Source organism: Acanthamoeba castellanii (assembly GCF_000313135.1).
Source record: "Acanthamoeba castellanii str. Neff unplaced genomic scaffold scf7180000084709, whole genome shotgun sequence".
In the NCBI taxonomy this organism is placed as follows: Eukaryota; Discosea; order Longamoebia; family Acanthamoebidae; genus Acanthamoeba; species Acanthamoeba castellanii.
This window is the reverse complement of record NW_004457671.1, coordinates 67927-92902: the sequence shown is the minus strand read 5'-3', so window position 1 is coordinate 92902 and position 24976 is coordinate 67927. Positions and strand designations below refer to the sequence as shown.

Genomic DNA, 24976 nt, shown 5'->3' with positions numbered 1-24976 from the left:
GAAACTGGGCAATGACACGAGCAGCATGTCAGCGGCCGAAGCAGCCTACAGAGCGATGAGTAGCGTAAGTGGTTCGCTCTGACAGAGGCAAGGGCGTTCAAGGAACGTGCGCCAGTTGCCAGGAGACTGCGGTTGTCGTTGAAACTGATGCGAACAGAAGGCCACCAGACGATCGAACAGTGAGATTCATCAACGCCAGTGGGTGAGGAAGGCGAACAACCTGTGAATACCGCACTGGTCGGCGAGTGGCGCGTGTGTAGTGTCGTGCAAGGGAATGTGCGTCACGCGTGGAGAGCGGGGACCGCAGACGAACAACTGCAGCACGAAGCGAAAGGTTGAGCTCCTCTCCCAAGTGGATGCGCGATAGTACCTTGTTGTCCTTTGTGCCGAAGACCACGGTATCGGCGTCCAGCCACGCGGATGCAAAGACCTTCACGTTGACCAAAGAGTGCGTCTGTCGCTCGGGCTTCGAGAAGGTGCAAGAAGAAGAACGTAGAAGAACCGCACCTTATCGAACCGGTAGCGCTCCACAGGAAGCTTTCGCTCGCGTAGAGAAAGTGGCAGCCTCTCCACAAGACCGCTACGCACCTCCGCCTCGCGCCGAGCAGGAGACGGTGCACCCAGTTCGCGCGACCTCAGAAACTGCGGCACAGTTCGACTCGGCGAGCTGGCAACGATATATTCATTGGCACTCATCGCCTTAGTCGCTTCTGCTTCGTGCCACCGTGAAACGCAAGATGAGAGCCAGGACCCGTTGCCATCTTTGCCTGCGTTTGGTTTTATTTCCCTTTTCTATTTGATTTTCTTTCATCTTTGGCGCCATTTTCCTGGGCTTGCGTATCTAGCCAGAAGATCGAAAGGGAGGGCGAACATGTCGAATCCACAACAGAATTACTACTATTACGCCACCCCAGCCGTGGTGGGGCAAACGCCCAACGCGGCGCAATGGGGTGCCACGGGCACGGCCTACGGCTACGGTGGGAATCCTAGCGCTACTGCGGGGACACCTGCCGAGGCGATGTACCAACAACAGCAACAGTACTGGGCGGCGATGCAACAGCAGGCAGCCATGTACCAGGTACATGCGCCTTTGTTGAGGGCATTAAGTGATAGAGATAATAAGAATCTCATTTGCACGCAGATGCCGGCTATGTATCAGTACGCTGTGCCTGCCGCAGGAGCTGCCCAGCCAGCACACGAGCAGGCGGCGCCCACAGACGACTTTGGCGAGTTTGCTTCCGCTGCTTCTGCAGACGCGGCTCCCTCCGCCTTCCACACTACGGGCTTGGCCTCTGCGGTTCCCTCCTCCTACTCTACCTTCGGCTCGATGATGGGTGCTTCGCTCCCTCCTCACGCTGGCCTCACTCCGACACCTGCTGCACCTGCCGGCACCTCTTCCTCTTATTCGTCTGCCTCCGCCTTCTCCTCCTTGAGTGCCACACCTTCCGCTGGTTCGTCGTCCGGGACAGTGAACAGCTTCTTCTCCTCCATCATGAAGCCCGCCGCATCGACTGCTCTCGCCCCTTCGTCGTCGGCTGCTCCCGCACCCGCGCGGGGACCTAGCCTCAATGCACTCGCCAGCGGACCTCCTCCAGCAACAGCTGCTTTCCGTTCCGGGCCACTCGCCTCGGCTTCGCTGCTGGAACCCTCCGTTAGCGTTCCGGCCTCTTCCTTTTCTTCTCATTCTGCTGCTTCTCTTTCCGGCGAGTTCGAGGATTTCGTTTCCGCGCCCAAGGCACCGCTCAGCAGCGGCGCACCCCATTCCTCCCAGCCAATGGTAGGTCAACCTGCGGCTGTTGATGCTGCTTCTCAACCGCCGGCGGCAGCGCTCGCGCCTCTTGCACCCTCTTCCTCCCCAGCTCCTGCTTCCGCCGCCTCCGATTTTGATCTGTTCTTCTCCGCCGCACCGGCCGCGTCATCTACGAGCCGCATCGCCACGCCACCTGCTTCACAGCAATCGTCGGCACCGTCACTTCTATCCGCCTCCATGCCGAGCCCCAGCCCACCGGCTTCCCAAGTCTCTGCTGGACTCCCGAGCAATGGATTCGATGAGGACTGGACCTTTTCGTCCTCTGGTCCTAAGGCCGCGTCTACGCCATCGGCGCCGAGCAAAGCGCCCGCGGTTCAGGCGCCTTCGTCATCGAACCTCGATGCGCTTATGCACAAGTTCTCGAACATCGAGAAGAGGACGCTGGCTGGGGAGGCGGCAAAGAAGCCCGACCAGGTCAGCCAGCCAGCACAGCCGGTCACTCAGGTACCGCCCGGACAGCGCGACGCTCAGTCGGTTACGGTCTGCTAATTTCGTGTTTCGTTTTCTCCCCTCAACAGTCGGCAGCCACGAAAGCGCAGAGCACGCGAGCCTTCAACTGGAACGACGACTCGTACAAGAATATCTTCGCGAACATCGCCACCGAGGCACCGCAACCCAGCGCAGCACCGACTGCCGAAGTCGACGACTTTGGCGACTTCGTGTCCGAGCGTGCAACATCATCAGGTTCTCGCCCAAAATCAGATGTCAGCGACTGTGTCTCGAGGGATGCTGACCTGTCCTTGCTGCAGCGGATGCTCTAGGATTCAACGCGTCTGCGTACCCGGTCGTGGCCAGTGCCAATGACTTCGCCAGCTCAACCTTTGCAGTACCCTCTCAGCAGCTGGCCGGCCACCAACAATCCTTTGAGACCGCACCGCCCGGCTTTGCTGCTGCGTTCCCGCCCGCCGCGGCCTCGGGCATGTCGGTCAGCGACTACAACATGGCCGCCTACCACCACATGCTCGCCGTGTCGGCGGCAATGATGCCCTACGCGACTCAACAACAGCCCACTGCGCCCGAATCCGTGCCGATGTCGGCACCATCGGCTCAGCCCAGCCAAGCGGAAGACGACGAGTGGACGTCCTTCGCGTCGAACCCATCCGCGGCCGCCGAACCTCCCGCGGCTGCGCCCGTAGCTTCGGAGCCTGCTTCCTCCTTCTCCGGCCTCTCGTTCGGCCCTCCCTTGTCTTCTTCCGCAGCTTCGTCGTCGTCATCGTCCGTCCCGCCCTTCGCCGTTTCCGCCGCTCCACCGATGCCCGCGTCAGCTCCCGCGGCATTCCCGTCGCCCAGTTTGATCGCCAACGGCGGTGGTATTCCGCTGCTGCCCTCCCCCGACGTCGCCCGGGCGATGGAAGCCGAAGCACGCAAGCATCACCATCTCGCCGCCGACGGATCGGCTTCGTCCGAGTTTGGCAGCTTCGCGTCGTTCGACAATGGCTCCGCGGCTGCCGCACCGGCCGGTGAGAAGGCCAAATCGGCCCGCCCGGGCCAGGTGGACTGGCACGAGCAAGCCATGCGACAGACCCTGGTCCATCTCCAGCAAGGTTTGTCCAGCGCCGCTCTTCTCTGCTCGGCGTAACGCTCAACCCTCGCTGATCTCTCCCTCCCCTTTCCTTTCACGCACCAGGCTCGGTGATCTTTCAGCAGCTTGTGGAGGTCTCCAACGCGGCCATGCTCTCCTCGACCCTCCGTTCGGAGAAAGTTGACGCCTACCTGCTCGGTAAGCCACCATGTGTGTCGTGTGTGTCGTGTGTGTGTCGTGTGCGTCGTGTGTAGTGCGTGAATCCTGCACTTAACTAACAACGTTCCATGATCAATGCAGGGTTGTGCGAGGTGTACAAGATCGGGAGGCGCGTGGGAAAGAATTGGGAGTCGGACATGGCCAAGGAGCTGGCTCTCGAGATCGACACCGCGTGGGTGGTGTTCAAGGAGGTCATCGCCGGTCTCAACTTCAAGCCCTTGACCGACCTCCAGCGGTGGCAGGAGCAGCTGGAGAAGAGCGACAAGCAGGCCTGGTCTGGCCGCTCGCGCTGCCCGTTGTGTCTCGCCTCCGTGACCCCGCTCGACGTCCAGCTCTCGCTCCAAGGCTCGCTCTACCACGCCCCTTGCGCCAACTTCTACTCATCGCTCCGCCAGATCCCCTCCAGCTGATGATCAGAGGTACGTGTAGAGCCTATTTTTTATGTGGCTTTACGAAATAAATACATATTCTGTATTTATCCTAATCGGAGCAAATGCGAGTATTAAAAATGTACAAGAATAAAATAATAAAGAAGTGGAATGAGAACTTGCGCGAGAAGAAAGCATGATCAAGATGGAGGCGTAGGTTGTTGTGTCTCAGGGATGGTGCTCAGCTTGCAGGTTGGTCGCGTCTTGCCCCGCCGCGCGTAGCGCCTGGTGGGCTGTTGGGCCGGGACGACTGGCGTCAGCGGATCGGCGACGTGTGAGAGGGCCAGCCTCTTCGTGGATGATGCCGAGGGTTGGGCAATGGATGAGCGAGATCGGCTTGGCGGGACGATTATGGAAATGTCCATTGTGGATGACGAGAGAGGATCGATGAACGAGGCTTCCACTGTGTTGTGGTGGCGATTCGTCGCCATGCCGATGACGCTGACGTCGAGTTCGAGCCGCAGCGGGCTCTTCGCGCCGTGTCGCTTCTTGTTGTGTTCCGGCGCTGGCGAAATCTCCTCTTCGGCTAGCTCGAATGTTTCATTGTTGAGGATGAAGTCGACGTTCTCCTTCTCGCGCAGCAGCGCACTTCGATGCAGCGGATCGGCCTTGAGGGCGATGCCCGGGATGGCGGTGGCGCCGGCGCCGCCACAAATCTTGGGGTTGTCCGGGTGCGCGCGCTCGACCTCCTTCTCCCAGCCGGCCAGCTCGGCCTTGGTCATCACCCGATGGTTGGTCTCGCTCCGAACGAACTTCTCGGTTCGCTTCTTCTTGTGATAGACGAACAGCTGCTGGCCTTCTCGGCCCTTGCCGATCTTTTTCTGTTCATCCTCCTCACTGATGAAGACGAAAAGAGATTAGTTAAACCGTGACTCCAGTGTGATGAGCTTGAGAGGAGTGTAAGTCGAAGAGAGCGTAGATGAAGAGGCTCACCTTCTATCTCGCCGCTTAAGTCTGTAGTTATTGCGTGGTGAGATTCGCAGCAGGTCCGGCCGTCGTGGAGATCTCAGCATGTGTCTCATCTGCTCGGGATTGGGAAGCAACTCCATCTTTCTACAACTTATGTTCTCCTCTCTTCTTCTACTCCTTCCTGACTCAATCCAACTCGCCAATCGCGTTGAAATGTGCTTCGCCGACGGACAACACAACGCGTGCTTTGTACCGTTTTTGCACCGGTTCTGTTTCGCGCCAAAACGCCATGTCTACATTAAATGGAACAACGGCAAAATGGCGCTGACGTCAGCCTGACGTGGCTGTGGGAGGCTTGCACGAACACCACTGGTGAACGAAAACAAGAAGAGGAGGCGACCAGGGTGATAGACGAGTGAGCGGCCGAGATGAGTAACAAGCAGACTGCATCCTACTTCAAGGCCGCTACCAAAGGCAACCTCAAAAAGATCAAAGCCCTGCTCAAGAAGGTGCGCCACTCGAGATCTTGCCAAAGATGGGCTACTTGGAACCTTATTTTAAAATGATATATTTTGCATTAAATTACAGGGCACGCCGCTTGGCGCTCAAGATGCGGAGGGACGCACGATCCTGCACATCGCCGCCGAAAATGATAAAATGGATTTAGTCAAATTCCTCATTGAATACAAATTCAATCTGGATTCGCAAGACAACCAGGGACAGACAGTACGCACACACTCTTCACCAACAGGTGTCGCAAGAATGAGCTCATCTTATTTCTCTCTGGGCCTTTCGTGTTCTGCGTTATTGTGCTGTGCTGTTGTGTCGTGTGTGTCGTGTGTGTCGTGTGATGTGGTGTCGTGTGTGTGATGCTATGTGTTTGCGAGTGCAGGCGTTGTACAGGGCGGTGATAGCGCGGAAGGAGGCGATGGCCTACTTCCTCATCCGCAGCGGAGCCAATTCCGACATCCCCACAAAGCACGGCCACACCGTCTGGGACAAGAGCGACCAGTACCTCTCGCGCAGCGCCACCCAACGCATGCGCAGTACCGCTCGCCTCTCTCTTTGCCTCCCCACCTTTTGTTTATATGCTTTTATTTATTTAATCTATTAATTATAATTATATTCGATACTATTAATTCTGAATTTATTTATGAGGAAATATAAATCAGGAAATAACAATTCAATTTAATTCTCTGGTACGATTACAATTGCAGGCGAGGCTGCGATCCAGCGATCGAAAGCGCCGCGAGTCTACTACTACCAGGAGCCGTCGGCCTCGACCGCCAAGTGGGGCGACAAGGTGGTCAGCCTCGCCGATGCCTCCGGCGCCGCATCCTCTTCCTCCTCATCTTCATCATCCGCCGCTCCCGCGACCGTCGACGCCACGCCCGCGCCCGGTTCACCTGCGTCGCCGCAGCCGGCCGTCGCCATGCCCAACATCCAGCCCACTGCGCCCGGCGCGCCCACGTCGGTCACAGGCCTCGCCCCGGCCATGGGCCGACTGAGTGTCGCCGGCGCCCAGCCCGTCACCGCATCACCGGCACCATCGCCGGTGGCGCAGGTGCAGTCGCTCTCGCCCGGCGCCCTGTCGCGGTCCGTCGACCAGCAGCGCGCGCCGTCGCCCCAGGCCCAGCCGCCGCCGGTCGACCCGTTCGGCGGCAGCGACATGGGCACCCGGCTGAATGCGGCGGCGGCGGGCGTGGCGGAGCTCGAGTCGGCGCTGGAGGAGATGGTGGAGGCCATGTCACACCTCGCGCTCGGCGCTGCGTCGGTGCCGTTCGGCGACCAGGAGATCCTCCTGCTCAACTCGTCGCTGGTGAGCTTCTCGAGCGGGCTCCGCGCGCTCAAGCGCGCCAGCCAGCAGGTCGGCGGTGAGGTCGAGTCCGCGGCCCAGCGCGCCATGCAAAGCGTGTCGGGCCTCTCCCTCGTCCTGCGCCAAATCAACGGAGATCCCGGTACGTGCGGTGTGTGCGGTGTGTGCGGTGTGTGTTGTGCGCTCACGGGCAGATGCAACGCAGGAGCGATAACGCCATACAAGAACCTGGGCGACATGGCCAAGCGAGGCACGCATGCGGTGTCCAACGTCCAGTTCTCGCTCGTCGGTCAGATCGGCGCCGAGACGGCGTCGGCCGTGCAGGAGACCGCGGTGGCCACCAAAGCGCTGCTGCAGGCCGCCCTGCAGCCCACGTCCGACATCGCCCTGCTCAAATCCTCACGTCTCGCCGCCGCCAACGCCATCAACGTACCCCTGTCGTGTCGTGTCGTGTCGTGTCGTGCGTGTCGTGCGTGTCGTTTGTGCTGAAAGCTGACAACAATTACTACAGTTGATGCGGGAGGTGTATCGAACGATGCTGCGAATGGGTAACACGCAGGGCCAGGAGCAGGTGGGCGAGGCCGGCTGGACCATCGGACGCATCATGGAGGCCCTCATCATCTCCGCCAAGACCGCCTACTCCAACCCCCAGGACCAGGTACCCCTTTACACCGTCTGCGAGTTCACCGCGATTGCGTCGTCACGCCCCGACCCTAACCTAACCTTCCGCCAGGCCGCGCGAAGCAACCTGGCCGCCCTGGCCCGAGCCCTCGCCGAACAGTACCACAAGCTCTCCACCCTTTCCTGTACCGACGCCTGCCTCCCTTCATCGCTTTCCTTCGTTTGGTGGTTGAGCGGCTAATCTCTTCTCGTGTCGTGTCGTGTCGTTGGTCGTGTCGTGTCGTGTCGCGTGTCGCGTGTCGTGTTGGATCGACCACACAGCACAACAATCGACGATTGCGGATATGAACGCCGGGGGCGACGAGTCGGCCCACTTCGCTGTGGCCCTGCGACAGCTCGCTGCGGCCTCGGCCCGCTTGTCCTCGCCCTCCGCCCCCGCCCCACCACCCCAGCCGCGCGAGCGACAGGCCGCTGCCCTCATCGCTCAAGTCGTACGTGTCCCCCCTCCCCAAATCACAACAGCTTCGCCGTCGACGCTCACCACAGTGTGCTGTGCGTGTCGTGTCGTGTGTCGCGTGTCGCGTGCGTCGTGTCGTGTCGTGTCATGTCGTGTGTCGCACAGGCGGCGGAGCTGAACAACAATGTGTGCAAGGCGCTGGTGGAGCCGATCGACCCCGGGCGCGTGATCAAGGGCGCGCGAGAGGCCACAGGCATGGCCACGCAGATGATCTGCATGGCCCTCGTCACCGCCAACGCGCTGGGCGGCCAGGAGCCCGTCCTCGCCGCTCAGATCAACCTCGCCACCAAGACCGCCGTACGCCCTTCGCCCCCGCGCCTGGTTTCGCTGTAGCCTTAGCTGACCGTGAGTGTGTGCGGTGTGTCGTGTGTCGTGTGTGTGTTAAAAGGCCTATTTTGTGACACAAATCAAGCTTTGGACCAACGCGCGAGCCCTGCGAGTCATGGAGCCACGAAACGCGCTCGGGCTGGCCCACGCCATGCGCGCACTCGCCGCCACCCTCGCCCTCTTTGCCGAGACGCGTCTCTTCTGAGCGCAGCTCTCGCTGTACTCTCCGTGTCCCACCACATTATCATTAAACATAACAACATAACATAAATCCCAGATACTGATTGGCCAACTGGAGTTAGTGTCAAGTTGGTTTCAACATGTGCCGTTGGCGGAGTTGCAATAAGTGTGATGGAATCCAATCGAAAGAAAGGGCTGGGTTGGGCGAACTGAGCATTCCGTACGTGCCTTACCTTTGTTTGGTGTCACGACCGCTCCCCGAAGAGAGTGTCACGCCCTATAGCTGCTGGAGATGGTGGCCTCACGGGTGCACGTTGAGCTCCTCCTTGCGGCCACCTCACCATCCCCTGGGCTTTGGTTCCTTCTTTCGTTGGCTTCTCTCCTCCGGTACCCACCACGAACTACATAAACCTGCAGTCATGTTGTAGCAACATCATCATTACCAACAACACAAGCGAACAACTACAACAACACCGAAACCATGTCCAACTTCAACACTACCAACACCACACCACGACCGTTCCCTTGGCCGGTAACGGGTTGAACAACCTGGGAGCAACCTCGGTTGGCCAGTCGCCGCTGCGCCCATCGACCACGCCCATCGGCGCCACCACCGGCGGCCTGCTCAACACCACCATGCCCCAGGCCAGCGGCGCACCAGGCAACTTGCCGATCGGCCAGTCGACTCTCCACCAGTCGACCACCACTCCCATCGGCGCCTCTCCCCTAGGTGCTGCTCCCTTGGCTAGAACCACCACGATGCTGCCGGCCACCGGTACCGGCCTCATGGGACACAACGACCACCACCACCACCTGTCCAAGCAGGAACGCAAGGCCCTCAAGCATGGTCACGGCGTGACCGGCGCGAGCATGCCGCTCGCGGGCGCCGCCGCCGGAACTGGTCTTGGAACAGCCATGCGTGGTGCGACGACCAGTGTGGTGGAGCACCAGCCCATCGTCGAGCGCGAGGTCGTCGTGGAGCGGCCGGTCGAGGTGCGCCGAGAGCACCACATCCAGCCGGTCATCCACGAGCGCGAGCACCGCATCCAGCCCACCATCAAGACCCAGATCACCACCGAGCGGCGCGTCCTCGAGCAGGACCGCACCACGATGCTGCCGCCCGTCGTCGAGAAGCCCTTGATGGGCGCTGCACTCACAGGCACCACCGGCCTTTCCGCCCATCAGCACCAGCCCCTCGCCACCACCGCCGGTGCCCATCATGGTGGTGGTGTGGGCGCCCTCGAGGCCGAGCGGCGGCTGTCGACCACGGCCGGCGCGACCACCCTGCCCGGCGAGCGCTACGGCACCACCGGCACCACGACCACAGGCCACCACCACGAGCAGCAGCACTCGACGGTGGGGCAGAAGATCAAGGGCACGGCCAAGGAGTTGGCCGGCACCATCACGCGCAACCCGGTCAAGAAGGAGGAGGGCCGCATGCTCAAGCACGGCATGGCCGATCCCGCCATGGCCGCCACCCACCCCACCGGCACCCGCATTTAAGATCAATGCCAATAGCCTTGGGCAACATGCCGCCCCCTTCATGTTTCTGGTTATATTAGAAGAAATGAAGAAATACAGTATATCCATAGATATAGATGTTGATGACGTGTTGGCTTGGTGTGTGGGTGGGCCTTCAATTAAGATTGTGATATGGGTGCGGTTGGGGGGCGGTGGTCAACTTGCACTGCCCAGCGAGCAGCGAATGCGGCGGCCGCGCGAGCAGGAACGGCCGCCTGATGATGATCACCGGCAATGTCTGTCCCGACCACCCCTATTGGTTTCACCCTATTGTTTCACCTTCTGCAAGCAGTCCAGCGCACGGTTGTGCCGGCTGTGAACGGGAGTGACTCGCCATCATTGATGAATCGCCATCATCTTGTTGAGCTCCATGCGCGTCTGCGCGTCTGCTGTCACAGTCGCATTCACGGCGGTGGCCCTCTCTCAATCTTATTTGTTCCGTTTGCAGGTTGCGCTCGGCTCAGCGCATCCATCGCTCGGCGAGACTGGAGGGCGTGGGTGGCGGGCGCGAGGTGAAGCCCATCGTCATCTGCGGCGAACGCACCCGGCCGCCGCTGCCCTGGCTCGGCGACCCGAGTACCCGAATGAGCTCCTCCAGTTCGGCATCTGCCCGTAGTTCAGGCTGCATCGCCCCTACATCGTCTTGCTGCTGGCTCGTTAGCGGCTCGACGAACGCCTGGTGGTGGTGGAGGCAATGGTGCGAATCTCGGTGGTGGTGTGCGGCATCGGGCAGTTGGGTGGTGGTTGTCAACTCGCGGCCGCGGCCGCGGAGCTCAAAGAGCAGCGAATGCGGCAGCCGCGTGAGCAGGTGCGCTCGGGCAATCGCTCGGGCAGTGGGGTCGTTTACGACACGTAGGCCCGGCGTCGTGAGCGGTGCCGACTCTAGAACCTTGTCAACCTGCATGATGAGCCATTGCGCCTGTGTGTGTGTGTGTGTCGTGTTGGGTGTTGTATGGTTAAAAATCAGAATGGGCTCGTGACCGGAGCAGTACCATCTGTCGTTGGCTGTAGAGGACTTGGTGCGTGGTGGACACCCGCACGCTGCGCCCGTCTTTCGTGTCAAAGACGCCGGTCGCCCCGAGGGGCAGGCCGACGGGCGTGGGCGACGGCGTCAGCGCTATCTCCACGAACATTGGCAAAAACTCCTGGTCCGCGAAGCCGAACGAAGCTATCGGCGAGCCGTGCAGCTCAAACTGTTGGTTGGGTTAGTACCATCCCCGCCCACCGGTACCACAGTCAGCCGTCCCGTCCGCGGTGGTGTGAGTCGTGTGCGTCGTGTGTGCGTCGTGTGTGTGTGCGTGTGTGCGTCGTGTGCGGGGCAGGTGAGGGTGGGACGGGCAATGCGGCGGCGTACGGAGTTGTAGCCGAGGAGGCTGCACAGGGACGGTGACGCGTACACGATGATGGGCATCAGGTCGTCCAGCGTCTCGACCTCGTTCATGTGCATGACGACGAATGGACGTCTGTCCAGATCACGCCACGCCCCACGCCACGGGGGTTGAGTACACAGAACATTGCAGTGGGTATACAACAATCGGAGCAGATTGGAAGTCGTGGAAGCCGGGCGGGCGTGTACTGCAAGTCGCGGATGATGAGCGAAGACTGATCGAACGCCCGCAGAAACGGAAGCGTCTGCGCGATGAACCGCTCTACTTCGGCTCGCGACGTCGTGGGCGCCGCGGCCGCGACGTGCGGCACGCCAACGCACCAAGACGACGACTGTGCCGAGGTACTGGCCGGGAGTCCAATTGCGGTGGGATTGCTGGTCGCGCAGCCGCCGCCGCCGCCAGGCAAGACGAAAGCGAAGGCGGGCACGCGGGGCATGTGTGGGTGTGGACGTGGTCAAGTCGGTGGGTTGTGGCGTGGTGGTCGCTCTTCTGGTTGAGCTCCAGCTCCATGCGTGTCTGCGTGAGCTTGATGGTTGGTAATCCTGCTCCATGCGCGCCAGCCTGCGCTCGGTCTCCTTCTGTGTGGTGCACAGCTGGGCGATGGTGTCGTGCAGTCGCTCGTTCTCGCGCCGCATCTCGCGCATCTGGTCCACCACCAGCATCAGCAGCGACCGCAGCCCCTGTGAGTCCTGCTCCTGCTTCTGGCCCGCCGCCGGCGCGAATCGCTGGTGGCCGGGAAGAGACCTCGCCTCGGGCTGTGAAAACGACGCGCACCCCTCGTCTGCTGGTGATGACGATGACCGCGACGGCGACGACGAAGGCAGCGAAGTGGAGCCAGCGTAGGTGGTGGTGGTGGTGGTTGGCGATGCTGAGTTGGCTGTCGTTGTAGGGCAGAGCTGCAGTGACGGCAGGTGTTGGCAGGAGGTGGTGGTGTCGTCAGACATTACCACAGCGTTGGTCGTCGTGGGCCGAATGCAGGCGCGCTTGCTCAGTTGTGGTTGGTGGTGCCTTACTGGTGGTTGTTCGTCGGATGGGGCCTTGCGTGGGCGGCCGCGCTTGCGCGTGGGCGACGGCTGGCAGCTGTCGGTCTTGCCCAGCCGCATGCACCGCGCGCACGGCTGGTTCCTATTTATAATGCATAAAAATATATATATTACAAATAAAATTAAATAAATAACAGATTATATTTTTATTTGTAATATATATTACAAATAAAATTAAATAAATAACAGATTATATTTTTGGTTGGGCGCCTTGGGGGAGTGGCAACACGGACCGGTCGCAAGAGACGTGGGCCAGACGGCACGTTGCGCACGCCTTTGGCCCCGCGGCGCCGGCGCGTTCTGTGTCGGTGGCAGGCTGCTGATGGTGCGAGGACAAGGAGCTGTGGCAGTCCGCCTCCGTCTCCATCTTCTGCCGTGCTTGGGGTCTTCTTTCTTTTTCTGTCTTGTTCTTCTGTTGACTGAGCTTCTTCCTTTTTGGAGGCCGACAAAACGAATCACGTGATCGTGATCGTGACGAGCACCTCGCAACCATCATCATCAATGGGTTTCTTCTCTTTGCGCCAGTCAAAAACAATGGAACTCAACAACAACAAGGCGCCGTGCATCCATCGCTCGGCCAGGCTGGCGGGCGGCGTGTTGGCGTTGTGGTGGGTGTCGGCGTCTTCTGCCCGCACTTGTTCGTGCGCCGTCGCGTCTACTCGGCATTTACCACAACGGCAGCCGCCGCCAGGCCGAGAAATGATTTAATTTTTTGTACTTGTTTCCTTTGGGGGGGAGAAGAGAAAATCGAGGAAAAAGAGAATAAATTACGGAAAGGCGAACAACTGTTCTTCTCACAACAGGGGCTACATTAGACTTGTGAGAACATACACCCATGGCAGGCAAGGCCCCCAACACACGTTCCTATGGAGCTGCGGCTACGGCCCCGCCTCCCTCCAACTATGGAGGGCGAGGCGCATATAATCCAGACAGCCTCTTTTCGGGGGCTCGCGATTGGCAAAATGATGACGTAGAGGTACACCAGCCCGCATTCCCTCCCATCCAAAGAAAACTAACAGTAATTCAATCGATCTTCGACACAATTAATTGCATCCCAATATTCATCACTTCATTATTATGCATTCTCTTTTTAATGCTCACTTTTCTCATCTGCCAGGCGTTGGCTTCAGACCAGCGTTCGCGGCTTCTTCACACAAACGAACGCCTCGACGACCACAGCGACCGCCTCGCCCGAGTACGTTCGGCTCTCTCTCTCCTTCTCTCTCTTCTACTTCTCTGTCCGCCATGAACGGCGTGGTTGGTTAACTTCAACTTCCTCTTCCTCTTCATCGTCGCATTCGTTCTTCGTTCTTCTCACCGGTGGTGTCGCCCTCCTGCGCACAGGCCCACCGCACGGCGCTGCAGAGCGAGCAGATCGGGTACGAGATTCAGGGCCAGCTGAGGGAGGACCGGGAGAAACTCGAACGAGCCTACGGCAAGGTACGTCTCACACCGCACACAACTCACACGCATCGCGCCAACACACACACCACACACACACACACCACACACACACACCACACACACCACACCACACACACACACACACAACACAATCATGCTAATAGCATGTTACATATAATGCTGCAGGTGCAAGATGTCAATGACAACATGAAGACCACGCGAACGATTTTGCTAGGCATGAGCAGGAGGGTGATCACCAACAAGATCATCCTGGTGCTCATCATCCTCCTGCTCATCGCCTCCATCGGCGTCATCATCTACCTCAAGTGGGGCCGAGGGCTGATCAACCAGATCAGCTGAGTTGATACCACCACAACCTCTCCCATGTCCCGGGCCGTGCTTACCATGTAAACGAACGAACGTAAGATTTGGTCACATCCCCGTGTGTCGTGTCGTGTCGTGTCGTGTGCGGCGGGAGAACAAGGTAGCAGAAAGCTTGGCGACAGCCGCCGCTCAGCGTCGACGCCGCCCGCACCATGCTAGGCACCGCTAGGCGAGTGGCTGGTGCTGGTGGGCGGCCGGTGGTGCCGGTGAGGGCAGCGCCCGTCAAGGGCTTCTCGACCACGGGCGGCAGCATTGTGTTTGATGACGCGTCGCTCGGTGGTGGTCTGGGGTCTTGATCAAACATGTAACAAAAATGATGACTACAGTGCGATGGAGTCGTGCCCGATGTAGAACTATGCCCGGTTGTTGGTGTTTCGTTCGGCGAGGTGCTTCTTCATGAGCTTGATCCACCACACGTTGCTGCCCACGACCGCCGCCGTCTGTACCACCAGGAACAGTTGCTTGGCCGGTCAGTGGGTGCCGCACTCCAAAACGTAAGACATTTTCAAGATTGATGGTGATGGTGATGATTGCGGCGGGCGTGCCTCGTTGATGCGAAACTCGAAGGGACCCTCGCGGAACGTCTGCTTGTCCGCCAGCCAGTTGAACATGGCCGCTGCGCAGGAAAGAAGAAATGAGAACAGACGAAACAAGACCTCTCACAATCAATCGAAACAATTGGGAGACGCGAATACCGTCAGTGTAATAGTCCTGTGTGCGCACACGACAACACACGACACGACACGACACGACACGACACGACACGACACGACACGACACGACACGACACATGTAGGAAGCTGTCAGGGAGAGTCAACGAGTAAGAGACGGGAGATTTAGGGGGTGCGCACGAAGGGGTTGAATTCGATGATGCGCACGGGCAAGGGGTCGGCCTGGTCGAGATCGCACGGCAGTATGGCCAAGTCGACCACGTACGACTTGTAGGGCACCTTCTCCCGGAACGACTGCCAGAAGCTCACCAAACTATAGCCCCGTTGTGCGCGTTAATCGGGCGTGTGTGTCATGTGGTGTGGGTGTCGTCTGTGTCGGTGTGTGTCGTGGGTTGGTTACCTGGCTTCGATCTTGTCCTTGTGTCGTTGCAGCACGGGGAAGTAGCAGTCGTAGAAGTACTGCGACAGCGCGTTCAAGCGGCCCTGGTAGACGAAGCCTTGGTGGCCACCAGGGTTGAACAACCAACGTCGTTAGAGACACGCATGACACTCACACAGGGGAACTTGCGGCCATGTACCCCTGAACTGCATGGCGGGCGCGAAGTCGACCCACTGTCGCACCGCCACGCAGAGGCTCCAGGTCCGCTCTCGGTACTCCAGGCGTTTCTGTGTTCATTCATGACATTGTTTCGTTTGTCGTTTAGTCTTTCGTTGTGTTTTGCAAATGATGATTTGGTGTAGTGCAGACAAGAGACGAGGGTGCACCTTGACGTCTTCCAGGGTGCGGAAGGAGATCAGGAGGAGCTTGAGGGCCTCCTCGGCGCTCTCAACCCGCATCGCGCGGTGCAACGCCCTACATACGTGGAAGCTCAGTCTTTACACATACGCGACATACGACACACACACTGCCACACATGACACACGACACACGACGCAGCGAAGATGAATCATGGAGGGTGATCATACGTGTAGAGCGCACATAGCCCGTATTGGTTGCTCGTGATATTGCGTTCAGTTACCTGAAGCAAACAATACACCCCAATGGGTTTCAGCCACACACGACACACACACGACACACACACACAACGTAGGGAGCGAAGCGTTACGTTTTCGATGGCGGCGTCCAGGTGCTGTTGAATTCGGCCGTTGCCCGTGGCACCGTCCTTAGGACTGGGGTACCCCAGCGGGAACGGATGAATCAGAGAAGGCTCAGATCTGAACACGTGGACGAAGTGGCCTGGGGCCAGTCGCGTACCACCGATCGGAGAGTTTCACGAACGCGCCGCAGGGGTGGTCCTCCAATGCCCCCTCGAGTCGTGTTTCTCTGTCCGTGCGATGGTGTGTGTGTGTCGTGTGTGTGCGTGTGTGTGTGTGTGTGTGTGTGTGTGTGTGTGTGTGTGTGTGTCGTGTTGTGTGTGTGTGCGTGTGTGTGACGGCGTGTGCGGTTACGGGTTGGCCAACGCAGTAAAACAAACGTAAATGAGCGGACAAAGGGAGAGAGTGAATGAAGGAGGTGTACAGGTGCTTGAGAACGGGCGATGTGACCGGCGGCAGATCGGCCTGGTCAAGCGACTTGAGCGCCCGTTCCTGATACTGTGATAGCACACGCGTCGACCCGCCGAAGAACATCACGCGTGAGTCGCGCCAAAAGGTGCAGTGTGTGCGGTGGTGCCTGTGCGCGCATGCGTGTGCGGTGGTGCGTGTGCGCGTGTGTGTGGAAGAGAGGAGCGGGCTTACGTCGACGAAGGCCAGGGCCTCCTCCTGCGAGAGCGGGAGGAGGGTGGTGGGGAATGTGAAGTCCTTCAGCAGCGGATACCAATTCTCCATTCCGAACACGTTCCAGTAGTGGAAGTTCTCCCACTTCTCTGCTCCGTCAACGCCGTTAGTTGGAAAAACGCCGCACGACACACCTCCTGCTCACCCGCACGCGCACACGACATAGAAACGCACCTTTTTCGTCGGTTGAGAGGCCAGGCCGGGTGAACTTGCCCTCGTCGGGCTGCACTTCATTTTCGGCTTCGTCGTTGTCGTTCGCTTTCTCTTTTCCCTTTATTGTCTCCTCCGCCGTCGTGCGCTGGCCGGGCGGCGTGGCCTGCACCGTGGGCGCTGTCGTCGTCGTCGCAGCAGCGCGCGACTCCGCCTGGCCCTCGAGCGCGCACAGCACGACGTTGTCGAACAGGTCCTTCACCTTGTCGCCCGTTTTCGCTGAACACTAACACGCTCGCACCAGTAAGCATGGGTGCAGGTGGTAGAAGCTTAACTGGTTTTAAGGTGGCGGCGGAGGTGGCACACTTACTTCGATGTAGCCCCAGGCGTCGAGGCCCTCGGCAACCAGGGCCGCCGTTTCGGTGTCGATGCAGTCCACGCCGCGCTCGCGCAGGTCGGACCGACACCCGACCACGACGAACGGCGTGTCCTTGGCTCTGGCCTGCAGCAGCCCGCACCACTACTCCCCCAAAACAGTCATACCACACGGCACACGACACACGGCACACGACACACGGCACACGACATGAGTGCAACAGATGTGTGCGTGTGCGGTGGTGCGTGTGCGGGGTCTACGCCGCACCTTGTCCTGGATGCGGGCGAGCGCAGACATGTCGCTGAGATCGAAGCAGAGGAGATAGCAATCGGCATCCACGTTTTGCCACATCTCTGCGTGCACAATCCAGGTTAGCGCGCTACGAGGGCGTGGCGTGCGGTGTGGCGTGTGGCGTGTGTTGTGTGGCAGTGGGTGTCGGTGAGTACGCAGCGTACGTGTGTCCCACAAGTGGACCTGGATGGTGCGGTCGCCCACGTTGACGGCGTAGGCGAACTGGTCCATGACCGTGGGCGCATAGCTCTCGGCCGGCGGGCGACCATGGATGTACCGCTGCACCACACTTGTCTTGCCTGCCCACGAAAATAAATCAACAAATCAATGAATCAATGAATCACTAAATCACCAAAATCACGTAATAAATTCAAACAGTAAAGAACAAGGCATCTCACCAGCGAGCGAGTCGCCGATGACCACGAGGCTCACGCTTGCGTCTCCAGCACGCTCCATGAAGTGGTCCTTCCCTGACAGGAAAACAGCGAAAGAAGAACGAGAGCAAAAAAGGGGTTGCACCGAAGGAAAAGTCGCCAGGTAACAACAGATGATGGAGGTGGAAGACGCGGCGGTGTGGGAGCTGTTCGAGCGAGGCTTGGCAGTATGCCACGTTGCCCACTTTCTCTCGTTCTACGCGCAGATAGCGGGTCTCCTCGGCCGAGACGGTCTGCGACCCGTTCAGGAGGCCCTACGCTCCATCCGCGTGCGGTGGAGTCCAGGTACTCCCACCCCCTCTACTCTCTTCAACTTCTTCTCATTCTCTTCTGCATTCCTCATCCTTCTTCTTCCCGAACATGTAGGATGGAGGAAGAGCCTCTACTTGGCGCTCTACAGGAACCCTACGGTGTTCTGGCTGGCATCATCGGATATGGCCCTCAAGGCCGCGTGCGCCCTCGGCGCCCTCGCGGCCGCCCTGCTGGTCGCCTTCCCCTCGCTCCACCCGCTGTGGTGGCTCATCTCCCTCTGCAGGCACGCATCTATTGATGTTTGTTTTTTCCACCTTCTCCATGTTCACATTTTGTGTGTATTCTGAACCTCTACACGACTCTGTAGCCTGTCGCTGGTGACGGTGCTGGGTCCGTTCATCCTGCTCACGGAGCCGATGATGGTGGAGCTCTCCGTGCTGGCCGCCGTGCTCTCCCCGCTCAAGTACACCCACACCTCGCTGCCACTCCTGGCTGCCTACTCCTGCCACCTGCCCTCGGCCGTGCTCCGCCTCTTCGTCTTTCGCCTGATGCTCTCTGCCGGCCTCGTCAAGTGGTTCGGCTCGCCCAAGTGGCGCGACCTCACCGCCATGGAGGTACCACCACTTTGCCACACCGCACACGCGTGCAGTTTCTCCAACGTGTGTGTGTCGTGTGTCGTGTGTCGTGTGTCGTGTGTCGTGTGTCGTGCGACAGGTGCACTACGAGACGCAGCCGCTGCCCAATAGACTGTCGTTCTACTTCCATCTCTACACGCCCAAGTGGGCTCACAAGATGAGCACCCTGGTAGCTCTCGTGGTGGAGCTGCCGCTGTGCTTTCTCGTCTTCTACCCGTCGTGGGAGGGCCGCCTGCTCGTGTTCGTCGCCAATGCGGGCCTCATGGCCATGATCAACCTTACCGGTGCGCACCCAGCGTGCGCCGTGTGAATGTTTGTGGTGTGTGTGTGTGTGTGTGTCTGTGTGTGTTGTGTGTGTTGTTGTGTGTGAAACGAAACTCAGCCTTCGTTCACCAAAGGTAACTACGGCCATCTGGGGTTGACGACTGTGGTGGCCAGCATTCCTCTCCTGGACGATTGGATGTTGCCCAGCTTCCTGCAGCACGCCTCCTCGTCAGGTTTAGCCCTTTTTTTTCACTCCTCGACAATCGTCAGCACTCCAGTCCGTTCGCTCATCTCGTCCGTCACTCACGTAATCGGATAGCAGACAAGGTTACTGCGTCTGCCTGGGTCGAGCTGGCGGTCGTAACCTACGCGGCAGCCTATCTGGTTCTCTCCATCGTTCCCCTGGTCGACGTCACCAAGACCAGGTCACCTCTCTCTTTATGCGGTGGTGCGGTGGTGCGTGCAGATTGTCCCACCCTGAGCCTCTTGTTTTCCAACCGAACCCAGACCGCTGCCGGATGTGGTCTACTGGCTTTACGGGCTGGTGTCGCCCTACTGCCTGGTCAACGTGTACGGCATGTTCGCGGGCCTGCACGACAAGCGGTGGGAGCTGGTGGTGGAGGGCTCCGACGACGGCCAGACCGACTGGCGGCGCTACGGCTTCTACTTCAAGCCCTCCCGCCCATCCCACCTCCCGCTCATCGTCACCCCGCCCACCTACTGGCCTCGGTACTTCTACCACCTTACACATCTTTTCATATTTTGGAATATATAGATAATATAGAATGTCGAAATAATTTCTGTTTTTATATTATCTATTTTATCCCCTGATACAGTTGATTGGTGTAGAGATAGATATATCCTATTCTTATATATATGCAATGTGGATGGATGTGTAGGTTGGATTGGCACCTGTGGATCATTCCGCTGAGTGTGCAAAAGGGCAACCCGCTCCCGCCCGAGTGGTACAAGGCCTTCCTGGCGGGTCTCCTCAAGAACACGCCTGCCGTTCTCGCCCTGGTCCAACACAATCCCTTCACCGATAAGCCGCCCGCCTACATTCGCACTCGTGTACGCCTGCCTTCGTGGGGTGAGATGATAGTTGAGTTGCTGGTGGTTGTAACCAACTCAATCATGCGTGCGCGTGCAATGTTGTGCGTCGTGTCGTTGGTCGTGTCGTTGGTCGTGTCGTGTCGTGTCGTGTCGTGTCGTGTCGTGTCGTGTCGTGTCGTGTCGTGTCGTGTCGTGTCGTCTGCGGTGGGCAGATCTGCGAGTATGCTTTCGCTCAGAGGGGCAAGGGGCGAAGAGAGGGGGACTGGTGGGTGGAGCGGGATCTGGGTGTGTATGGCGGGGAGCTGGCCTACGACCTGGACAACCTGTGGACGCTGGGCATCGACGTGACCAAGCACCTCGACCTGCCCAACAAGGACAAGTCAGGAGTAACCTCCTACAAGGTGAGCATGTAGGCTTTTAAAAGTGTCGCTCTCTCCCAGTATATTCAGTCATGAAAGGGATCGCAACCGGTCAAGGGACGGCCGTTAATCCGCTGCTGGAAGGGGCTTGTGGAGACAGGGTGTCTCTTGAGTGTAACAGCTCTGTTGGTCTAAAGGAGAGCTGTGAGAGACGAAGAACGGGCGGTGAGCGCTCTGTAGACTATGAACCGGAGACAGAGTATGCTACGGTTGGTAATGACTTTTCCTTGTCCCCACCTGACTACATCAACTCTTGACCATCTGTGCATCCCAACAGCAGAGCGAACAGACAATTTATATCTTTGCCGTGCATTGATTGTTATGTGAAAGTATTGTTTTTCAGTTGTTGGGAACCGCTCAGCTCCTCGGAATAGAGGAACGAGCAGGCCACCTCTTTCAGAGGTGTAAACTGTGAACCTGTTCGCTCTTGCTACTAAGGGTTGATTCTTGTACTGCACCTGGTCCTCCACCTGACTACTTCAACGCTGGGCCTTCTTCACTCATTGTGGGACCCTGCTTAGTCAATTGGAGCGTTTTGGCTGAACCGACACAAGCTTCTTTGTCGTGCACCAAGGCCGGGGGAAAAAGAAAGAACGAAACAGAATAAAGAACGAAAGCAAGATCAGCTCGCATTCTGATCATCCCACAATCAAGGAAGCGGGCGTGTGGGGTAGGCCTCAACCAGGCATGGCTGATAGATTGCAGTGTGAGCTTGGTGCCTTTGTCGATGGGTTACTTCGATGGAACCTCCGGCACTGCTCATGGCGGGGGGCGTTGTGTGGTGGCCTCCCGCACGAAGGGGCTCAGGACCTAAAGAGGGTCTTGAGCCCTGTGGCGAGGCCGACGCCCACATCACCCTGCGCCATACTAACCCATGACGCAACCACCAGCTTTTCATCTTCTTTTTTGGTGGACCTGGTGCTCCAGGCTTTCTGCGGCAGCGCCCAGGGCCATGAAGCGCAGTTGTGCGGTGGTGCTTTAAGCGCAATACGTGTCCTTGTTATGATGGTGCAACCGGTGTGCTTGGTGTATCATTATGTGATGACGAGGGGCAGGATTATGTTGTTGTTGTTGAGTTGTTGGGAACCGCTCAGCCCCTCGGAATGGAGGGACGAGCAGGCCACCACTTTAAGTGATGTAGACCATGAACCAAAGACGAAATGCAATGGATGATTAGTACCTTTCCCCACAGGGCCACTGGCCCACTTCAATGCTCTCCACCCTCCACCCATTATGGGACCACCTTCGCCATTCGCACAAAACCACAAAGAACGAAGGAAAGGTTGTTTTGTTGTCGATCGGGCTGGTTTTGTAAGGTGGCTGTGCAAGCGCATGAGCCCAACGACCGTGTGGATGTGGATGAAGAGTTGACAGAGAGAAGGGAAGCAGAAGGCATAAGAGAGGTGCGTCCCGGCGCGGAGACGACCCGGGCGCGGGACTGGCCGCATGTCGCGCGAGTGGTAGTTTGCGGCAGCTCGCTGAGGGGGTAACCCCCGAGCCGGCTTTCGGCAGTGCTAGTGGTGATGAACGTGCTTCCCGGGCGGGCGGAGGTCACTCGCGGCGGACACGCCCAATTCGAAGAGCTTGGTGGCGTGGCGAAAGAGCCGATCGACGCACGTGAGACCGGGTCTCATGAGGCGGCTGTCTCGGCATCGCTCATCGGGGTCGTGTTCGCGTTCGTGTTTGCATTCGCCGCGGCCTTGGGCACCCACTTGGGCGCCTTGGCGCGCATCTTAGATCCGGCGGCCTTGGCCGCAGGACTGATCATCGCAGGCTGCGGCAGCGGCTGCGGCTGTTGCTGTGGCGCCAGCGATGTTGCGTCCTCGCCGTGGCCGTTACCGTTGTCGTGGCCGTTGCCGTTCATTACCTCGACCTGTTCCGCGGAGGTTGTCTCTTCGGCGGAAGAGCCAAACCTGTCCTGTTCCTCATACATGCCCTCGGCCTCGCCCTCGATGACCGGTGGAGGATAGTAGACGGTGCCCTGCATCGGCGGAGGTGCCATGTGGTGGTGGCCTCGGCCTCGGCCCCGTCCCCGTCCACCGCCGCTTTGGTGATCGCCCTGAGTCGTTCAAAGAACGAAGAAGAACGAAGAGTGAACAACGTGGTAGTGATGGCGACGCAGGAAAGAAATGTCAGGCACGCGTGCGTACCATGTACGGGTGGTAGACGGGTGCGGTGTAGAAAAACGGAGGCGGATAGGCGCCGTAGGGGGTGAGCTGTGGGTTCATCATCGTAGGATCGGGGCCACCCGCCTCGGTGGGCGGCGCCGGCGCTGCTGCTGCGGCGGCTGCGGCGGCCATCTGGTACGTCGGCACCGACGCATCGATGATCGCCGGGTCCGGTTCCAGATAGCTGCAATAGTTCGTTCGGCCAACACACGCAAGAAGTCAGTCAGGTCTGCGGGTCTTATTTCGAGCCATGGCATGCGAGCGAGAGAGAGCGAACGAGCCGTACTTGTTGGGTTCGGGGAACTGGCCGCCCTGGGTGTAGCCGTAGGCGGGGAAGGCCGGCGGCGGCGGGTAGTAGGTCGCGCCGGCGCCGTACTCGGGCACGTACGGGCCGTAGCCCATCGGGACGTACAGCGTGCTGGCGCCGTTCCCTGGGAAACCAACCCGACGACGGAAGGAGTGATGAGCGACACGACACGACACACGTGCGCAATGTACGCACGGTACGCGCGCGTGCTTTGCATACCTCGGCCCTTGGGTCGGAATGGCTGGGCGTTGGGCCGGATGGGGCTCGATGCATACCCGCCTGGGGCAAAGTGGGGCGAGTGACCGCCACCGGCGGCGGCAACGGCCGGGTTGATGGGGGCGCCGGTCGACGACACGGCCGCGGCAACAGCCTTCGCCGCAAGCGAGGCCGCTTCGTCCGTGGTGGCCACGCGCTGCGATGAATAGCGCTTCGAGCCACCAGCGACACCATTGCCCATCGGTGATGTGGCGTGATCTGCATGTGTACACGCATGTAACCACGAACCGAGCCTGACGTTTTAGAAAAAGCCCACTCGGCAAGTGGTCGAGCGACGCGGAGGAGAACCTTGTACGGGCTGGTTGGCGCCGGCCTGCTGGGTGCCACGTCCGCCAGAGGGCTGACGCTGTCCCTTGCCCCTGGCGCGCTTGCCGGACTCCCCACGGCCTGCAGCAGGTGAGGCGGCGGCAGTCGCCGAGGGGTGCTGGGCGCCTCCATCAGCGACGCCCGGCTCAGGTGCCGCTGCGGCACCTCCGCCCCGGCCACCACCGGCGGCCTGCTTCCCACGTCGCCTACTTCTTCCCTTCTGTCGACGGGTGCAGCTACAAAGTCAGCCACGCGACGAATGTTTGACACGACACACACGCACACGCGCGACACACAACAAAGCGCTCGAGCCGTTCGTAGTACCCGTCCATCACGCTCCTCGCGCGCGAGTCGCTCGTAGCCGTCGTGCATCCAGATCTCCTCCTGCTCGGCATCGTAGGCGTCATCGGGGCGCTGACGAGGTGGACGAGGCCCGGGTCCCTTCCCGCCGTAGCGGTCGTCATGCATGAAGAAGCGGCCGCGCGGCACGAACTGGGGGTCGTCGGGGTCGGGCTTCTTCTTGTTGTCCTTCCTATGCGGTCCTCCCTCTTCACCGCCTTCGCCCGAGCCGCCTTCGCCCACCACTTGCTCTGCATCTGCATCTTCGGTCGAAGATGGCTGCGTAGTGGGAGCTCCTGCAGATTGATCGCCGTCCGAGGGAGCGACGCGAGTAGCGGGCTGCTGCTTCCGACCTCGCCTCTGCCTGCCCTGTTTCGAGACCTCTTGATGAGCCCGCGGCGGCGGAGGTTGGGTAGCGCCATCTCCCCCCTCTACTGGTGGCGTAATCTGCTGCTGGTCAGCCGTGGCGTTGGCGTCCTCTCTCTTGACGTTACGGTCTCGCTTGTTTCTTGCTGGCCGTGTCCCATCTCCCTTCTTTCCTCGTCCTCTACCAGCTCCCCGCACAGGCGCGGGAGATGAAGATTCCATATCGCCCCATTCCCCCTCGGCCGAGATCGCGGATGATCCCTCTGCAGGCGCGGCATTCTTGGGTCGGTACACGAGCTTCTTCGCGCCAGATTGACTCTGAGTCTGATTCTGCTGTTGCGCCTTGGCTCGTCCTCCGTTACCACTTGATGCTGCTGCTGGGGCGGGTCTCTGCGTAACTCCTCCTCTCCCTCTGCCTCTCCCTCTGCCTCCATCGGTCTCTTCCTTCTTGCCAGTGCCGGCAGCGGGCGTAGGCCTCTTGGCGATTGCCGTGGGCGCAGGCTTGGTGTTCTCCTCATCGCTGCTGACGTCGCTGTCATCTTCGGTGTCTGTATCGATCTGGTCAGAGTCGCTCTGTGATTCGGAGGCGGCGCCTTCCTCGCCTTCATCCTCTTCGCCTCGTGCTCCCCTGCGTCTAGCCAACACGGGCGCCTCATCTTCACTTTCGCTATCAGATGATCCCAATGGCGAGGCCTCGCCCTCGCTTTCCTCCGAGTCGGACGAATGGGGTTCCAATCCTCGCCTGCGCATGTCGATTTGTCTTTGTTGAGTGATGGTTCCTTGTACTGTACAGGAGATGAAACG

At 59.5% G+C, this 24976-nt stretch overlaps 9 protein-coding genes across 9 annotated transcripts; 5 read left to right on the top strand and 4 right to left on the bottom strand.

Annotated features, from left to right (window-relative positions):
• Positions 1-1018: 1018 nt before the first annotated feature.
• ACA1_143760 (uncharacterized protein) lies at positions 1019-3961 on the top strand (the record flags this gene model as incomplete). The annotated part of the gene is made up of 6 exons (XM_004353472.1): positions 1019-1078; positions 1142-2254; positions 2329-2494; positions 2560-3354; positions 3438-3530; positions 3633-3961. 6 exons carry the CDS (start codon positions 1019-1021, stop codon positions 3959-3961), a joined length of 2556 nt encoding a protein of 851 aa, XP_004353524.1.
• A 158-nt stretch (positions 3962-4119) lies between these two features.
• On the bottom strand, positions 4120-5028 carry ACA1_143750 (uncharacterized protein; the record flags this gene model as incomplete). Its single annotated transcript, XM_004353471.1, has 2 exons — positions 4120-4816; positions 4913-5028. The coding sequence occupies 2 exons, from the start codon at positions 5026-5028 to the stop codon at positions 4120-4122; spliced, it is 813 nt and encodes a 270-aa protein (XP_004353523.1).
• A 288-nt stretch (positions 5029-5316) lies between these two features.
• ACA1_143740 (Ankyrin repeatcontaining protein) lies at positions 5317-8374 on the top strand (the record flags this gene model as incomplete). Its single annotated transcript, XM_004353470.1, has 10 exons — positions 5317-5397; positions 5477-5614; positions 5781-5934; positions 6106-6846; positions 6910-7133; positions 7216-7362; positions 7438-7510; positions 7647-7816; positions 7948-8139; positions 8231-8374. 10 exons carry the CDS (start codon positions 5317-5319, stop codon positions 8372-8374), a joined length of 2064 nt encoding a protein of 687 aa, XP_004353522.1.
• Positions 8375-8830: 456 nt separating this feature from the next.
• On the top strand, positions 8831-9852 carry ACA1_143730 (uncharacterized protein; the record flags this gene model as incomplete). Its single annotated transcript, XM_004353469.1, has 3 exons — positions 8831-8868; positions 9031-9044; positions 9080-9852. The coding sequence occupies 3 exons, from the start codon at positions 8831-8833 to the stop codon at positions 9850-9852; spliced, it is 825 nt and encodes a 274-aa protein (XP_004353521.1).
• A 478-nt stretch (positions 9853-10330) lies between these two features.
• Positions 10331-12668, bottom strand: ACA1_143720 (fungal Zn(2)-Cys(6) binuclear cluster domain containing protein; the record flags this gene model as incomplete). The annotated part of the gene is made up of 6 exons (XM_004353468.1): positions 10331-10768; positions 10863-11063; positions 11225-11333; positions 11447-11602; positions 11709-12383; positions 12535-12668. 6 exons carry the CDS (start codon positions 12666-12668, stop codon positions 10331-10333), a joined length of 1713 nt encoding a protein of 570 aa, XP_004353520.1.
• A 468-nt stretch (positions 12669-13136) lies between these two features.
• Positions 13137-14065, top strand: ACA1_143710 (vesicle transport V-snare protein, putative; the record flags this gene model as incomplete). The annotated part of the gene is made up of 4 exons (XM_004353467.1): positions 13137-13277; positions 13419-13496; positions 13646-13741; positions 13892-14065. 4 exons carry the CDS (start codon positions 13137-13139, stop codon positions 14063-14065), a joined length of 489 nt encoding a protein of 162 aa, XP_004353519.1.
• Positions 14066-14559: 494 nt separating this feature from the next.
• On the bottom strand, positions 14560-17809 carry ACA1_143700 (Ras subfamily protein; the record flags this gene model as incomplete). Its single annotated transcript, XM_004353466.1, has 15 exons — positions 14560-14705; positions 14785-14800; positions 14941-15073; positions 15161-15257; positions 15339-15426; positions 15526-15613; positions 15727-15779; positions 15867-15930; positions 16280-16353; positions 16498-16625; positions 16711-16965; positions 17053-17188; positions 17330-17415; positions 17518-17652; positions 17752-17809. 15 exons carry the CDS (start codon positions 17807-17809, stop codon positions 14560-14562), a joined length of 1557 nt encoding a protein of 518 aa, XP_004353518.1.
• A 94-nt stretch (positions 17810-17903) lies between these two features.
• On the top strand, positions 17904-20404 carry ACA1_143690 (uncharacterized protein; the record flags this gene model as incomplete). Its single annotated transcript, XM_004353465.1, has 10 exons — positions 17904-17954; positions 17994-18072; positions 18154-18298; positions 18407-18653; positions 18754-18958; positions 19073-19171; positions 19261-19363; positions 19446-19667; positions 19838-20009; positions 20204-20404. The coding sequence occupies 10 exons, from the start codon at positions 17904-17906 to the stop codon at positions 20402-20404; spliced, it is 1524 nt and encodes a 507-aa protein (XP_004353517.1).
• A 1636-nt stretch (positions 20405-22040) lies between these two features.
• ACA1_143680 (uncharacterized protein) lies at positions 22041-24922 on the bottom strand (the record flags this gene model as incomplete). The annotated part of the gene is made up of 6 exons (XM_004353464.1): positions 22041-22469; positions 22561-22762; positions 22865-23009; positions 23105-23359; positions 23450-23684; positions 23792-24922. 6 exons carry the CDS (start codon positions 24920-24922, stop codon positions 22041-22043), a joined length of 2397 nt encoding a protein of 798 aa, XP_004353516.1.
• Between the last annotated feature and the right edge of the window lie 54 nt (positions 24923-24976).